Source organism: Oreochromis niloticus, linkage group LG16, assembly GCF_001858045.2.
Source record: "Oreochromis niloticus isolate F11D_XX linkage group LG16, O_niloticus_UMD_NMBU, whole genome shotgun sequence".
In the NCBI taxonomy this organism is placed as follows: domain Eukaryota; kingdom Metazoa; phylum Chordata; class Actinopteri; order Cichliformes; family Cichlidae; genus Oreochromis; species Oreochromis niloticus.
This window is the reverse complement of record NC_031987.2, coordinates 26,362,475-26,380,548: the sequence shown is the minus strand read 5'-3', so window position 1 is coordinate 26,380,548 and position 18,074 is coordinate 26,362,475. Positions and strand designations below refer to the sequence as shown.

At 42.1% G+C, this 18,074-nt stretch overlaps 1 protein-coding gene across 7 annotated transcripts in view; it reads left to right on the top strand.

Moving 5' to 3' along the window:
• sema5ba (sema domain, seven thrombospondin repeats (type 1 and type 1-like), transmembrane domain (TM) and short cytoplasmic domain, (semaphorin) 5Ba) overlaps positions 1-18,074 on the top strand; it is a 174,898-nt gene that overhangs the window by 118,804 nt on the left and 38,020 nt on the right. For 6 of the 7 annotated variants that reach the window (XR_003216718.1, XM_025903720.1, XM_019352735.2 and 3 more), the window contains 3 exons: positions 12,278-12,413; positions 14,319-14,526; positions 14,606-14,813. Coding sequence is in view for 6 of the 7 variants with exons in the window: in XM_025903720.1 (XP_025759505.1) it covers positions 12,278-12,413; positions 14,319-14,526; positions 14,606-14,813 (552 nt within the window). In the remaining variant the exon portion in view is untranslated. The remainder of the gene's footprint in view (positions 1-12,277; positions 12,414-14,318; positions 14,527-14,605; positions 14,814-18,074) is intronic. The other variant, XM_025903719.1, reaches the window with a different exon arrangement.

Genomic DNA, 18,074 nt, shown 5'->3' with positions numbered 1-18,074 from the left:
AGTGCTCTGTGTGTTTGTGTGTGTGAGATTCAGAGGCTTAAAGTAAGTGCTTTAAGTGCTCAAACTGAGTTGAACGGTGCCAAATAAGTATGAGTACCATTCCATTTATCTGTGACTGTATTTGTTTTGAAGTATATTTAAACAGCATGTATTTCTCTCTGCATCCAGGTTCTCTTCATACTACAGTTTTTATAAATTGCAAATGATCTCAGCACATTCATACCCCTCAATGAATTTGGACTTGTCCTTTTAAGACTTCCCTCGGGACAAATTCTGAACCTTACATGAGATTGAGTAACTAAACACACCGAAGAATAAAGGGTGAATCAAAACTAAAACCCAAGACAACACTTTCTATATCATTGTTCTTTCTTACTTGTGAGAAAAAACTACATATACATCTACCATTGATTCATGAAATGTCGTTTTCCACAGTGACAAGGAAGTATATAGCAGATGCCAAGGATGCTGCGTACAAAATCCTCCTTTTTAAATTTGGAAAGTCGAATCTGAAGCCACCCAGTCCACCACTTGAGTCAAAGTCATGTGAAACTATTAAGACTTGGTAATAAACCTTGCAAACGTGGCAAAACAATCTCTTGAACTGTACATGCACTTTGTGTCTGCGTGCGTGTAAGGTGTGCCTTTGTGTGTGTGAGGAGCCATGGTTGATGCTATTCAGATGTATTCTGAGTACTGTCAGGGGAGAAGTTGAATCCTGCCTCTCACCTTCTGCTCTCTCACCTGTTAAGCTGCCGGCAGTTGACACTGCATTGCTGCTTCCCATCAGCCTGCAGCCATTTTTGGTGATAGATGGGAAGAGCGTGAGAGAGCAGGAAATGGCCGAGAGACAAAAGAAATGAAAAGCCAGGGGGATAAAGAAAGAGAGGAGGAGATAGAGAAATGAGAAGAGGTAATGAGAAAAATCATTAAGCTCCAAGCTTTTGTCTTTCTCCCATTGTCTCCTCCTTCCATTCTGAAGCGACTTGCCGGTCCACCCTCCAAAACTGCTTCGCTCTTTGGGGCTGGATATGTTAATGCAATCACCACAAACACTGTCTCCATCTGTCTGGCCTAAATTGAGCAGACTCACAGCTGCTCCCAGGAGTTTGGAGCTGTAAAACAAAACAGGAAGAGCTGGAACGGAGCACTTATACCCTCTGTCTGCTCGCAGCCTGGGCCGGCTCTCGGTACTATAAATCCACCTCCTCCCTCTCTTTGTGACCGTCTTGGTTTATCCCTTGGTCAGTTGTTTGGTTTTTACACTTTAGGTTGTTGTTTGGCAGACAAAACCTACAATTTCGGTCATCAGTGAAGTCGTTCATCAAGAAATAACAGTCAAAAAGTTTTGTTTCACAAAATTCAAAGGCGCTGCTTTGTGAAATGAGCATTTTGAAGTGTTCTCTTAATTTTTCTAGATCAAACGATTAAAAAAAGGGAGGTGCTGATTTTTGTATTACACTGCAAAGAATGCTGCTGTGTGTAAACGGATTTAAAACATAATGGTTTTCATCCCCGTTACTCAATCTCTACACAGCCCACTAAGCAAAAGCAGCTCCCTAACAGAGCATCAGCAACCTCTTTGATCCTCCCCCCTTTTGTCTGTGCATTCAGGGACAGTGCTGAGTGTGGGTAACCTACGTTTTGGGCAGTAAAGTACATTTCCCGTCATGATTTTATGCATACAGAGTGAGAAAAATGGGATTTGTTAAGTAGCTTACATGGACAGCTGTATGCTTTAAACAGAAATGTGTGTTTTTTGCTGCGGTGCTTGTTCATACCACAGGGAGAGCTTTCTGGTAGAGCATTCAGTCTGCACAGAGCCTTTTAGTTTGGACGCTTCCTTCCTCATCTGCTCTTTGCAGCTTGATGAGCTCCCTTCAGAAGCAGACACAGCACAGCTTTTTAGCAATGCTTCCAAAATGCCTTCAGCAGCCACAGTTAGTGAGACAGTTGCCCTTTGTGTCACTACAACTCCTGTGCTGACACACATTTAAGCCTCACTGCAGTTTCCAACTGGAAGCCAAAGTAAACTTTATGTTAGACTAATGATATTACCAGTTTATTGGTTTTTTTCTGATTTTGATTGGTTTGTAAAACCGGTGATGATTGAGCCATGAATTCACATCAGGTAATTAGAGAAAAAAACAAACAAAAAAAAGCCACCACCGTCCAACAGAGCGCGTCAAGCTGTGAGGAAGATTTTAGCATTCCATCAGAATAAGGACACTTAAGTCCTAAGAGCACAGCCAGGTCTTTTAATTAACTCAGGTTCCTTATTGGCAAGGTCCTTCTGCGCAGTGATTCTCCTGCTGAGGTGTCTAACCTGCCATTACTAACTAATTATGAGCCTCCTTATCTATTTCTAGGTGACTTCACTGACCCCCTCCACTTCTCCTGTTCTTGGAGGGGTCTCATATTGGAGAGGTTAGCAGGGGGATATGGAGTACTGCAACAAATGGTCCATTAATTGATTAGTGTGTAATTTGTATAAGTGATTTATCTATTAAGTAACTTATGAGGCAAAAGTGCAGAACATTTGATGTCTTCAGCTTCCTAAATGAAATGATCTGCTGTCAGTGTTGGGGAGTAACGAAATACATGTACCGCCGTTACGTATTTAGAATACAAAATATGAGTAACTGTATTCCGTTACAGTTACCGTTTAAAAAGGTGGTATTCAGAATACAGTTACTTTGTTGAAATAAATGGATTACACGGCGGTACTTCCCTGTTTCATATTGTCGCGGGTCAGGACTGTTTGGGTTTGTTTGACAGCTACGTAATGTTGTTCCAGGCGGCAGCGTTACGGTTGCCATGGTTACAGGGTGACGCGCTCTCTCTCTGCGTGTTTCCTGGGTGAGAGAGCGCTTTTGTTGTTGTTGTTGTGCTAAGCCAGGGGTCGGCAACCCTAGGCACGCGTGCCACCGTTGGCACGCGAAGGGTTGACCATAGCTGGACTGGACATCGGGCATACCGGACATTTGCTCGGTGGCCCGATGATTTTTTTAATTTTTTTATTTTTTTATTTTTTGGTGGTGGTGGATTGGCCAGACGCTGGTCGGTCTGTAAAAATAACTCAGTTGTTTGGTGGTGGCTATGGCGTAGCTTCCACAGATTCAGTAAAATTAACAAGTGGTGGAGGCCAGCAGGTGGATGAGGGAAGGGGAGGCAGGAGGAGGAGAGACCCGAGGCAGCCGCCGGTCGGAGCGTCAGGTGAACTAAACTTCAGGTAAGAAGTTAATGACCTGCAGTCTATCTGGGTCAGATATAAACCAAGTTTAGGTGGAGTTTATTTTCGTTGTGCTGACTTTTTACAGTCAGTTACAATAACTCGTACTGCGTACTAGCTAGCATGACGGAATTTATATACTGCTGGGCGGGTGCTATGATTTTATTGATAGTGAACTTTATTCATAAGGTTAGTTAGTAGAGTTGCCAACCGTCCCATACAAACGGAATTCAGAGAAATTATTACCCGTTTCGTGTTGAGCTGAGAAGGAACACAGTTTGTCCCGTACTTCAGCCAGGATGGAAAAAGACACAAAGCTGGAGTTATTGTGTCTTTGCTGCACAGCTGCATCTTCTTCTCCTCTCATTCTCTCCCCTCTCTCTCCTGTTGCTACTTCAATCATGAAACTGATCAATGATCAGCTGATCAGCTTTTCTCTCTTGTTTGTTTATCGCTCACTTTGCGCCAGAAAGAGGAAACCGCCGGATGTCGCACTAAACAACAGCAGCACGTTTAAGCTTGGTCAGCTGTTGTTAGAATTTATTATTAATTTCTAGTATCAGCTGAGGTTTTCTGGAGCCACAGCTGTAAAAGCTGCCGGTCATGATATGGGTTTGTATATCTGGTGAGAGGGAAACATGCAGATGAAACCAGGAGATGTCCTTACTGAATCATCAGAGCTGAACAGGTGATGGAGAAACAGGTTTACCTTTTAGGTGACATGAATGAGTTGAAGGGAAGTTATGAACTGTTTCTCAGAGACAAATAACACCAGCATCATTTTCTAAGTAGCTGACAGCAGGTAACTGTGCAGGGGCGGATCTAGCAAAGTTTTGCCAGGGGGGCCAGGTAGGGCATTAACAGGGAAAGGGGGGCACAAAGAAATACTTTCTTATTCTCATTTAAAATGTCTAGCTGTTATTAAATAATTATCTGAAGCTTACAACCAAAGTTTTTATCTGACGTAAAATGAATAGAAGTCATACATTTACCAACAAGACAGTGTACATCACTGTCACAACAGCGTTTGTTTTCATTCAAAGGCTTTATGGCTTTAATATCTGGGGGGCCGGTCTTTAGTCCAAATGCATCCATAGACTCGAGACACAATGCATTTTTGGGACTTTCAGGTGTATGGACCAATGTTTTATCTTCTGATCAAACCAGAAAGCTTTAATGAGCAGCTAGATTTGTCTCGCATTAACTGGCTGAGTTAATGCCAGTTAATGCGACATCGAAGCAGCTAGAATCCACAGCTGTGCATGTTCATGGAGCTTGCATTTTCACCTGCTGGATATCACTACCTGTTTAAGTTTAACTGTCTTCAGAACATTGCAGAGGCCTTATTGACAGTATTTGGCTCTACATATCTGTCTGAGCAGATTTTCTCTCACATGAGTGACCTCAGGTAGCCGTCTGAATGCTGGACACTCGGAGACCTGTGTCTCTGAGTGGGAGACCAGAGATCACATTAACATGTGTGTCTCTGTATTAACAAACATACCATATTGGCCCAGTTTATTTTTCTTATCATTGTTGTGAGGAGACCATAAATAGCATTTGTATTTTCTGTTGTACAGTTCATCTGCTGTTATGGATAAAAAGTCTTTTTTTGTTTCAAAATAGCTGATAACTATTCGCTGATAGCTGCCAACATTTGCAAACAAATATAATTCTATAAAGTGGTTCTATATAATGTGTAACTGTTCATATAGAGCGTTATTAAATTTATTGCTAATGCAATCATATGGCACACTGACTTCTGAGGAAATTTTAAATGGCACTCGCCATCAAAAAGGTTGCCTACCCCTGTGCTAAGCTAAAAGGCAGAATGCTACAGGCATGGCCCTAAAGAATGTAGCATCATGGGCAGTGTAGTCCGTGCTGCAGCGAGAATGGACTGCCATACACGTTATGTGTCTGTGAGTGAGGGAGGGAGAGAAAGGAAAAGTCCGAGCTGTCACGGAGCAAAAACGGGAGCTGGAAGCATGTAAATATAATAATAACCACCGCAGCCAAGAAGAGTGCCTGACGAGCCCAGCTGTAAGTAAGCTATTAAGACTGGACTGTACACTGTGTTCGTGTTTTCCTCCGGAAAAAATAAGTTCCGTTGGAGCAGCCTTTCAACGCCTCTCTCTGTCTCTGGCAAGCAAAGTTGACCCAGACAACAAAGTAAAGCTAGTTTTCGGCTACCAGCCCGACACGGAACCCACCGTATTAGCCAGAGGTCCCTTTACTACGGTTCGGAGCCGCGGACCTTCAGTATCAGTAATAAATCACAGCAATAGTACATTCACATAGTTGTAAACAGCATGATAATATATTAAGTAATCCAAAGTATTCAGAATACATTACTCTCATTGAGTAACGTAACGGAATACGTTACAGAATACATTTTGGGGCATGTATTCAGTATTCTGTAATGGAATACATTTTAAAAGTAACCTTCCCAACACTGTCTGCTGTATATCTCTCTAAACTCTGTGCATTTAGGTCTTAGATCAGTGGAAAGAACGAAATTAATCATTGCACTGATGCACTGATGCCCAACTTCCACTGTTCACACGGTGGATATTTTTTAAAGTCTTTTGAAAAACGGACTAATCTGAGCTTTTAGGCAGGATTAAGTGTTATCTTTGCATGCAACTAATGTGAATAGAACTGATGTAGAGATTTCTTTAGGGTCTAGATTGTACTAGACAAGCAAGTTCACGCTACAGTGTCCAGACTGCCTCGCTTAAAGGCAGGGTAAAGATTTAGCAGAGCGATTAGTTTTTTTGGGAAGTTATATAAATTGTTGGACGCACATCTTTCGATTTTGACAGTGGAAAGCGGTGCAAATAGATCTTTAACTCCTACTTGTAACTTCCACAAATACTGATTTCATTAGAGGATAAATGATCTTTAGCTTCAGCCCCAATAGTTACTCGGCGCGCCATACTTTTAGTGCACGTCAAACTCACTGAGACATACCCCTGACTTACTCACAGAACACCTAGGGACCCTGAGAGCCCTCTTTTCCTTGGAAAATATGTGACTGACTCCAAGCGAGATCAGATTTGACGTGCACGATAAATGATATTCTGGGCAGCCAAGTGAGGCAAGCCACATAACTACCATATTTCTGATTTTACACAATGTTCTCTTCCCGTTATATCACTGACATCCAATCTACCTTGAAATGAACTGGGAGCCCCTCTTGAAGACTGGGCCTGATCTGAATACAGCTTCACAGACTCTTCTGCTTCTGTAATTCCAATATTTATGTTACAGTTTTCACACAAACACACATTTTTATTAACATTTATTTACTTTCTCTAATTTTTTGACTTATTTGATTCACCACGCAGCAAATATAGGTCAAATCTTTAAGAGATGAAACCCCCCACCGAGGTTCAATTGTGTGTCAGATTGTTATTGTCGTCGCTGGGATTTTTTTGGGTGATGTCTCCAATCTAACACCTGGATTTCTGCGCAGCCTATTGAACTTGTGGCATTGCTTTATTGTTTAGTGTAGGTGTTGCTGACTCAGTCTGCCTCTGAATGTGACTGTTTCGGGGCAAAGCTGTTGCTTTTGCTGGCGTATTGTTGTGCAGTATAAAAATATGTATGGATAAACCTGGCAGCCTCTGTTCAATTTCTGGTCCCTGCAGCCATGTAGCTGTGCTGAGTGGGCCCTTTTCCTTTTTTGCTGCGATGCAGGTATTCGACGAGGTTGAAACATTGGCCTTAATGTGGTTTGAGCTGTACCCTTTCTCACACAAAACGAGGTTAGGTGCATTAGCTAAAAAGCTGGGGATTCAGCTTTGCTACGCCACACTTTGTCTGCCCTGATGTGTGTTAGCGCTGCACGTGCATTTTGCTTGTCAAATCATTTTTTTTAATGCAGCAAGTTAAAAACAGACTCACTAGGGACACAGTTCGACCAATCAGGTGATGCTACCAGGAAAAAAAATGTTTAGTAAGAAAAAGGAAGATCACAAACAAAACGAACGTGCAGCAGCAGCTATGCCACCTCCAAACTAAAAAGATAAGATTATCAGGTGAGATGCATATCAGCCTCTTGTGTTTACCAGACAGACTCTCTGGTGTTCTGATCTTCGCTGATTGTGGTTTGCAGGGAGCCATGGAGCCAGGCTGAGCGAGGAGTTCATTACTTTCCTTACACCTTCTTTTTTTTTTTTTTTTTTTGAGCTGATCTTGGAAAAGTGCCACGGCATCTGCAGAATTAAGTTTTCAGTTCCTTCAGTTTCACTTGAAGGATAAAGCTGTCGTTTTTGCTATGTCTTTCTTATTGGCAACAAGTCTTGAGAAGGCATGACAACTGGCAATGTGTTAATATAGTTTCCTTTTTAATTTCCTTAAACAGCTGGCCCTGCAGTTTTTTTAGCCTACTTAAACTGCAGTAAACAGAGGAGTTGTTGGACTATTTTCAGCAGTGCATTAATTCACATTGGGTGATATAATGAGTATCTCTGGCAGCACGACCATGTATAGGGGCCTGGAGTTAAAATTAACTTCAGTGTGTTGATGGGAATAAAGACATATTTTTGTGATCTGAATCTTGTGGTTGTACCAAGCTTTGGATCCACACACAGTCCATGCCAAGTCAAACATTTCAGCACTGCAGAACCTCAGAACTGCCTTAATTCTTCTTGGTATAGATTTAACAAGGTGCTGGAAACATGCGTCAGAGATCTTGGTCCATATCGACGTGACAGCATCACACAGCTGTTGGAGATTTGTCAGCTGCACATTCATAATGTTAATTTATGTTCCACCACATCCCAAAGGTGCTGTGTTGGAATGACATCCGGTGACTGTGGAGGCCATTTAAGTAAAGTGAAGTCATTGTGATGTTAAACAAACCAGTTTGACATGATTTAAGCTTTGTGACACGGCGTGTTATCCTGTTGATAGCAGCCATCAGGAGATGAATACACTGTTTTCAGGGTTTGTCGTAATGAGTTGTTATTTGACTGACTGTTTGAAGCAGTCTGGCCATTCTCCTCTGACCTCTGTCATCAAAAAGGCATCCGAGACATCCAGCTCACTGGATATAATTCTCTGTAAACCTTGAAGATGGTTGTCTAAGAAAACCCCTTTAGATCAGCAGTTTCTGAAACAATCATACCATGTTCAATGTCTCCTAAATCACCTCTCCTCCCCATTCTGATGCATGATTTGAACTTTATAGGTTGTGTTGATCGTGTCGACGTGCCTTAAACATGTTAATACCATGTGACTGGCTGATTAGATATTTGTGTTAACAGGTGTACCTAATAAAATGGTCTGTGATAGTAAAATATCAGCAAATTGAGTCATTATGTAAAATAGCAATAACTCAGTATTAAAAAATTAAAGAACTTAACCTTTTAAACATTTTATACAGATACGTTCTGTCATTATCATTACTGATGCACTTATGAATAAGCAGTACTTTGATGCTGCACCAAGAGATGACTCATTTTAGCTGCAGATAAAAACAGGCAGTTTAATAAAAACAGAAATATATAGTACGAGTGTAAAAATACAGCACTGCAAAATCAGCGCCAAGTAGCTACAAAACATGTTATATATTGGTTTGGAGAGTGTTCAATAATCAGTGGATATGGAGATAATGCATATCTAACAGAGAAAGAGAGAGTAAGAGTCACAGGCAGAGCCTCGGCACCCTGATCTTTCTTATTCTGCCAGTCCCTCTCTGTCGAACTCCTTCCATTCCTGATGCTCTGCAAAAAGCCACACACCTGCAGGGGTGCACAGCAAAAACCATACAATGAAAAATCCAGAGAAACACGTATCGTGTATAGCATTAAATTAAATTGGTTCAAACCGGAGTAAAGAAATCGGACAGAGAGTGATGGACATGGATAAATTCTGTAAAATAAGACAGGGAATTAAAGGGACAACCAGTGACAGGATGAGGCTGCTGGAATGAGATGAATCGCTTGAAGAAGTAACTTCACTCGTATTGACAGTAATCATCGTGGTGCCGGGCCTCAGAGAGTGGCAAAGCAACGGCGGCAAACAGCATAGCAGATGTCAAACAGCTTTTCAATCACTTTCCCGGGCTTTTAAGCAGGCTCAACACATATGGGTTGCATCCATTAGTGCAATAGGCTGCAGTCCTTTCACTGCACCCTTTTGCTCTGCTCTCTTGGCATTACGCGCCGCGACGTGCTGTCAAAGCAGACCTCTCAAATAACCTGGACGATGTCAGGCTTTCTGTGACCGAATGCAGCTTTAATGCAAGCTGTAGCTACGGTACGACCACGGAGCCACAGTTTAACTTCCTATTATGTCAAACTGTGTAGTTGTGCCTGTGTGAATGTGCTGTTGTGGCTATATCCCTCAGTGATTGCAGCGCATTTGCCTGTGGTTTCCTCCAGTTGGGGTTTGGTTACTGCTGGCTCACCACAGCGGCTCACTCTGCTTTACACATTTTCTCTCTGCCTCCCTGCCACTCTTTTCTCCACCAGAGCCATTGGAAAAGAAAAAAGGAAAAAAAAAACAGAAAAAGTCCTTTGCTGAAGTGTGCAGGCTGTTTTCCTCAATAGCCTTTGAGTCAGTCAATGAGCCACCTGTTTGGCTTCCCCCGATGTTTAGTCAGAACTCATTTGGAGCTGCACAGCACTTTGCTTCCCTGCGGTAATGACAGAACGCATTAGTTATTTCACTGCCCAAACTGGACCACTGAGAAAGTAGTATTCAACGCAAAAATCAACAGAAGAAACCAGCACTCTCCCAGGAGAGCTTAGAAACAACTTTGAGGTAAAAATGGTAACTTAGTAAAAAAAAAAAAAACAATGGTTGCAACAGATTGAGACATTTTGTCTTTCTAGTCATATACAAAAAACTGATTACTTTGAGACTCTAGTTTGATGTTCAAAAGTTATTTAACTAAGATTAAGTAGTAAAGTGGAGCTTTAAAGATGAATCTTAATTACACTAATCAGGCATAACATTAGAAGCACTGGGGCTGCATAGCAACAGACCAGTCAGAGTGCCCCATCCTGATCCCTGTCCACTGCCGAAAGTACCAATAATGGTCACGTAAGCATCAGAACTGGACTACGGAGCACTGGGAGAAGGTGGCCTCGTCCCATGAATTATGTTTTCTTTGATGACCTGGGAACACCTGACACCAGGATGCACTACAGCGAGCCAGTGGAGGCTAGGCGATACTTTGGGCAATATTCTGCAGGGAAGCCTTGGGTCTGGAAATCTATCTGGATGTTACCTTGATACGTACCACCTGCCTAAGCATTGTAACAGACCATGAAATAGTATTCCCTGATGGCTGCGGCCCCTTTTAGCAGGATAATGCACCCTACCACAAAGCAAAAAATGCTTCAGGAATGGCACCTTACAAGACTTAAGGGATCCGATGCTAACATGGTGCCAGGCACCTCAGCACAGCTTCAGGGGTTTAGTGGAGTCCATGTCTTGATGGGTCTCCTGTCTAGGCAGTAAAAGGGGGACCAACACAATATTAGGCAGGTGGCCATAATACTGTGGAAAAGGAAAGTGATATAAACTAATTCAGCATGACTGTTCATAGGGTAGCTTTGCCAAAATGGAATTAAAATTATTTATTGGGCTTGGGTGTTACGTACAGCTAAATCACTGCCATTATGGGGGAAAAAAGCATTTTCAATTTGCATTACCCAAAGCATAACAGGATGTAGTGAAAAGAGACAAACAAGAGGATTGACAAGATCCACAAAAAATAATGTCATTAGAGCCCTCATGTATCTAAAACACCCAAATCTTACCTAACAGATATTTGCCCCATATAAACTTGAAACTGGTCGAAAGAGACCAGACATTTGACCTTATAAAAAGTGTCCCGGCACATTTTTCACCCAGCAGCACATCTCATTACTGTAGCTGTAACTTCAGTAATTGCAAATAAATTCTCCAATATGGCTTGTCTAGCTAAGAGATGGATAAATATGTTATGTGTCAGGAAAAGAACAAGAAAGAAAAAGAAAAATGAACAAATAACCATTTACCAAACCCCAGTGATACAGCTTTTCCCGCAACCAGCAGTCTTCAATGATTCATACTTCACACAAGGAGCCAAAACAAACTCAGGAACCCTGCCATTTTAAAAGTATTCCCTTCTCTGTAGGCTGATGGAGTGTCCAGGCAGATGTCATTACAGCCACATTTTTCACTCCTCAACTCACAAAAGTCCACAATGGGCCCGCTAATGGCTTGCATCTTATTTACATCGCATTTGCTAAACCTCAGCTGAAAATTTTAAAGGCTATCTGCTAATTTTTGTGTTGCTAATGCAAAGTCTTGTGTGTAGATTCGGTACAAGTCTCTTTCACTCTGTGGCTGTTGCCTTTTCTCTCACTCTCTCCCAATCTCTTTCCCCTTTAATGGTATCACTCACTATCTTCTAACTGGTAGTTTATCAGCAAAAGCTATATCAAGGCAGCAGGCTGCTCACTGTGCTGTAGAAAGTTTGTGTGTTACTGGATCCACTGTATAAGGAGGAGGAAGCAGTCAGCAGTAGCAAGTTGTTAAGAAACTCATTACCCTGCAGCACAATATTAGTAAAGAGCATCACGATAATACCTTTGCTCGCATTGCTTGTTTGGCCAGGGTTTACTCTCATATGTTACACCTGTGAGGTGACTGTGTGTGTGTGTGTGTGTGTGTGTGTGTGTGTGTGTGTGTGTGTGCACATAATCTGTGGAGCTGCCTCCCATATCCTCAGCTTAATACTGTCCCCATTCACTGCTCAGCACTGATAGCATAGCTTAGCCTGCAGCCAAAGCAAGCTAGACATGGAGCGCCTGTTTATTGTGGGTATAAATGATAGGACTTCCATTAAGAGGATGGAACTCGTAGCAGAATGGCTTTATTGCACAGCTGGACATTGTCGATTTCTGATATGCCTTCATTTGCTGCCAACATTTTAAGCGGTTATGAATATTATTGTTGAAATAATATTTGTATTTTTACCTCCTTTTCCCTCCCCCACCCTCTTCCTCCTGTCTTCTCCTCCCCGTTTCTCTCTCTATAAAGCAACAGTATTGCAGCATCTGCAGTGTGTGCCTTCAACTTGAGCGCCATCACCCAGGCCTTCAACGGGCCTTTCCGCACCCAGGAGAATCCCCGTTCCACTTGGCTTCCCACGCCCAACCCCATCCACAATTTCCAGGTTAGTTTAACCACACACCTCCTCACTGAGACCACTGTTTAAAAGTTAAATCAGTCAGTTACCTTTTTAAACTGTGAAAGAGGAAACTGTAATTAGAGCTCCAGTTCACGGATACCAGTTTGCAGAAGTTAAGGCATTTCAATCAGACACCAGACAGCTACCATTCAACCAGCATGGTTAGCACTGATTTAATTCAATTCAGTTTTATTTATATAGCGCCAAATCACAACAACTGCTTTATACTGTAAGGTAAAACCATACAATAATATAGAGACACCCCCAACAATCAGATGCCTCCCTATGCACAAGCACCTGGCAACAGTGGGAAGGAAAAACTCCCTTTTAACAGGAAGAAACCTCTGACAGAACCAGGCTCAGGGAGGTGGTGGCCATCTGCCGCGACTGGTTAGGGATGGAGTGCGGGAGACAGGACAAAGACACACTGTGGACGAGAGCCCGAGATGAATAATAACTAATGATTAAACGCACAGAAACGCAGAAAATAAAATGAGGTGAGTGTAGAAGAAACACTCAGAAACACGCATCATGGGAATCTCTCAGCAGCATAGGCTAATTGCAGCACATCTAAGGGAGGGTTCAGGGTCACCTGATCCGGCCCTAACTATATGCTTTATCAAAAGGCAAAGTTTTAAACCTAATCTTGATAGTAGAGAGAGTGTTTGTCTCCTGAATCCAAATTGGGAGTTGGTTTTACAGGAGAGCGGTCTGAAAGCAGAAGCCACTGTCTTCCATTTTACTTTTAAATACATAAGGAACCACAAGTAAACCTGCAATCTGAGAGCGAAGTGCTCTATTGGGGTGATATGGTACTATGAGGTCTTTAAGATAAGATAAGATTATGCCTGATTATTCAAGACCTTGCATGAGAGAAGGATTTCTAAAGCTGGGGGAAGCCTCAAGTGGCCATTTGACGAACTGCAGTTTTTGGCACTTCCAGTTCCTATTCCTAGCACACTGATTAAGATAAAGAGTAACCCCGCTGTCCTTCCATCTTTTCCAATTTGTAATCTTGTGATTGCAAAATACTGTGAAAACCAAAAAGTTAAGTATCTTGCTTTTTCATGCAGCATTTCCACAAAAGCTTCGAAAACCCTAGAAGAACATTTGCCATTTTTCTCAGTTGCTGCACTCTGCTGCATAAAGATGACTCAATTCATCTTAAATCAAAATGAAAGTCATCTTCAGTTCTAAGAAATACATATCCTTTCCTTCAGTTATTGGCTTCAGGCTGTAACACTGTGACATTTTTAGTCGGAAAAATGGATCCTTAATCTAGGATTTCACACCATTTGGTGTGTAGAGCTTGCTGCTGGTGCTGCACAGCGTGGCTGCAGTCTCCAATTCTCCAAGTTAGCAGCTGAAGGCAGGAAGTAGATTTTAACCAATTAGATACTGCGATTACCACAAAACAACATATTGATAATCACCCGTCAGTCCGTCATTGTTGTTCACCAAAAAAAATAGAATCAGCAAACAAATCAGCCTCTCATTTCAAATCCCAGAGAATGAGCAGAAGTTGCAATCCACAGCTAATCTCTGCAGCACAAACAAAGCTTTTCAGAAGACTGTCATTTCATACTTTTTCTTCTCAAGTGCCTCATTAAGCTGCTGCGCTGTTAGTGTGTTCACATAACATTCCATTCAAAAGTTGCAATTACTCAGACTTCATAGACTTATGAATTGAAACAATCTCGCCAGACGAGGCGTATTGATTCACTAGGTGTAAAGAAGAGTGTGTGGCATGCTCTTTGTTTGTTTTTTCGTGCTTTTGTCCATGCCTCTCTCCCTGCCTTTTATATTTTCTTATATCTATTTTGCATTTTCGCATCTTCCTCTTACTTTATACCCTTTTGTCCAAATTCCAACATTGCCTTTTTTCTGCAGTGCGGTACTATTGATGACAAGGGTCTGAATCAGGGCTTGACAGAGCGCAGTCTGCAGGACGCCCAGCGGCTTTACCTCATGAACGATGTTGTCCAGCCGGAGTCTATTGATCCGCTGGTCATGCAGGATGACGTTCGCTTCTCAAACCTAGTCGTGGACATTGTTCAGGGCATGGACACCCTCTTCCATGTTATGTACATCAGCACAGGTTAGTAGTGAAAGAGGAAAACCAAAACTTTAAGATTGAGGAGGTAGGTTCCTTGCTTTATTTTGTCTGTCTCTTTTAGAGTACGGCACCATCCTGAAGGCACTGGCTACCCCCAACAAGAACCTGCAAGGCTGTTACCTGGAGGAGATGGAGCTCTTCCCATCAGGTGTTCGAGAACCAATCCTGAGCCTGCAGATCCTGCATAGTGACAGGTCACTCTTTGTTGGGCTCAACAACAGAGTCCTGAAGATCCCGCTGGAGAGATGCTCCACCTACAAAACTGAGACGTGAGTACAGCATGCTTGTAAAAGCTCACTCATCCAGGATGGCTTTGTTTTAAATGACAGCATGTGTAAAGAATCTTGCGCCGCTGACGTCAGTGGGGTGAGGGGATTTTGGATGTCGATTTGCAGATGACTTCAGAGGCATTTGGCTGAGTCTGTTCTCTGCAGCACAAAACAAGTCCATCTGAATTAAAACGTTACAGCTCTGCATGCTTTTGTAACTGTAACATTGTAGCAGTAAAAAAAACTGTTGCTTTGTCACATAGTTTGGCATTTCCTTCATTAGAACATCAAAAATAAACACAAAGTTCTTTTTTTTTATCTATGAATGGGCCGCAGAGAGAGACTCAGCCCATTTTTAGATAAAATACCACACTGTGTGCCTCTATTTGATGTTCTGATCTCACGAGCCTAGATGTGGCAACTGTGTGTATATCAGGGGTGTCCAACTCCACTCCTTGAGAGCTACCGTCCTGCAGCTTTTAGATGCATCCTTGTTCCGACCCACCTGAATCAAATGAATGGCCAAACTTGATGGCATGCTGAAGAGGTAATCCAACCATTTGGTTCAGCTGTGTTGGAGTAGGGATGCATGTAAAAGCTGCAGGACAGTAGCTCACTAGGACTGGAGTTGGTGTCAGATCTTCAAAGATTTCCTCCTCGTTCAACCACTGGACTGCTGCTCAGGATTACTCTGCTCAGTGCTGCCACCTGTGGCTGAAGGTCATATTACATTCTAACTTTCTTAATTAGTATCATAGTATCAATTTACACCTTTGATAAGTAGATACTTTGACGATACTCTCATTTGGGGCTGCCAACAAGGGTTGCTGTTAAATTGATTACAACATTCTGGCATCGGAACATCTCTGATTCAGTTCTTGCAGGAATCTTTGTTAAAAGCATTCCTCTTCTCATTGTTTTTATCTTTGCATTTTTTGCTCTGTTTTCTAAAAGTCCAGCTATAAAAATAATGCAAATAACCAGCTAAAAGATAGCACACCTTATTTTTCTTAAAGCTGTTGTGCCTTATACATCGGGATATGTTTAATTGCTAATTTTAAGCTTTTTGGCAGTGAATTCATTTTAACTTGTTTGGTCCCCTATTGAAGACAATTATCTGTCCTCAGCTAGGATTAATGTCTGGAAGGCCTTGCCTATAATCATTAAAGTCCTTATGGAACCAGACGAATGAATGGGGTGGTATCTGCTAGCTGGAGGAAATTAATTTGTTGTGGTTTTTCTTCTTCTTTTTTTTTTTTTGTTGCAGTAAGGAAGTTGTGCATAATACAGAGACAGCACTGTTCTGCCTTTTGTTTGTGTCTGAATCAGAGGATAAATAAAAAGTTATGTGTGAAGCGACCTCATAAGCTGCCAGAGAAGTTTCTCTACAGGCATGCCTTTGCGTGACAGAGGTACAAAGACTCAGAGAGAGAGGGAGGGGGGCTTTCCTCTCCCATCTCCAGCTCCAGTGTTATTCATGTGAAAGTCTCCGTGGTGGGTGAGGGGAGCTGTTTGTCCAGGCTTCTGCATCTGATCATCGCCGCCTCCGTCCTTCAAAGTCAATTTCATTTTAGAATACAAATAGATTGATGCTTTTTTCCCCTGCTGTATGTGTGTGTGTGTGTGTGTGTGTGTGTGTGTGTGTGTGTGTGGCAGTCTCCACGGTGTGATATATGTGTGGGTTGGTGGTGGACACTTACTAATATGCATGCTGCATGATGAGTCAGCTCATTGTTTCTACTAAAAATCCAAACTCCTAGACACACTGGAGCAGACACTCACACACACCAGGAAAAGGTGACCATTGTGTTTAATAAGACGTGGGTGGGTGAGATTTGCAAGATGAGAATCAGGCACAAAAGAGGAACAGGAAGAAAGAGATCGAAAAGGCGAGTAAAATAACCTATTTAAGACACACAAAGGTGAAACGATAAGAAGAGTGGGCTCCAAGGGCATAAGAGGAAGGGGGAAGGCGGGGAGGTTGGGAAGGGGGCCGCATTTAATCTAGTTTGTGATATTCTGCTCACCCCTGCACTTCGTACGTACTATCTTTCACATTGCTCTGCAGCCAAAGGCAAAACGAGCTAGAGAATACAACAGTTTTGAACCTGTCAGTTGGGGTGACACCTGAGCTCATTTAGTTGGATTTAAGTGAGCAGAAAAAAATCAGATGTGTGATATTGAGTTAGGAGATTGGGGGGGGGATGGCCAGATAGTGAGAATTCATGCATGTGAATAGGCCTGCAGCTTATATTTTCATTAAGTGCTGATCTGATCCGATTACTCAGATATGCCAATTAAACTTTCCAGAGCCAAAGTTGGGTTTTCACATCTTGTTTTTTCTTTTTTTTAGGCTCATGCTCAAATCCGAAGTTGTTCACCAAAGAAATGCTGTTTTCTTTTACACATACTGCACACCGAGGTTTAAACAGGTTTTCGGTTATGTTACACAAGCGTATTGTCAAGCTATTCTCAAATGTATTGTTCAGAGTAAATACACTGTGGGAAAAAAGGAATGGCCTGTGAAACTGCCAGTGGCACTGCTTAATCAGCAAGACTAGTGCTTGTTGCTGAATTGAAGTATTTAAAGCTGAACCAGATAACATTCAAAGCACATCATATCGCTCAAATATACTCTGGAGAGCTTAACTGGACAGGTTACAGAGCTGGAAAGCTGCTCTAACGTACGGAAAATGCAAAGCTGAAATCTAGTTGCTGACACATAGCTGACAGTCACACTTTGTGTATAAAGTTCTCAGCTGTTATCATCAATTGAGAACATGTATCTTATATAGAACTTATAAGAAATGACGTAAATTTTAAAAAACACACATTTCAGTGTGTACTGCCTCTTTAATTGTTCACAGTTGTGTACAAAACGGACTGGATCAGAGGCCTGTTTGTTCTTTCACTGTGTCTTCTTGAGTATCTCTCTGGGTACACACTGTTAACACTACATGAAAAAGGTCCACCTGCCCTTTTGCTCTTTCCTCCTCTGAATTAGCGCCTAATCATTGTACTGTTGTCTGAATGAGTGGAGTGAATTTCCCTCCCGTGCTGTGTGCAGTCATCCTATTCCCATGCAGCCATATATTCATTCACACCCCGGTAACAACTGCATAATCTGATGTGGTTATATCAGCTAACAGCGGCCCATTAGCAGGCACACTATTATGACACGTAAACAAACACTGAAGCAGGTGAGACATGATAATTATTATTATCAGCTTTGTTAGAAACCAGGTAACTGTTTAATGGACA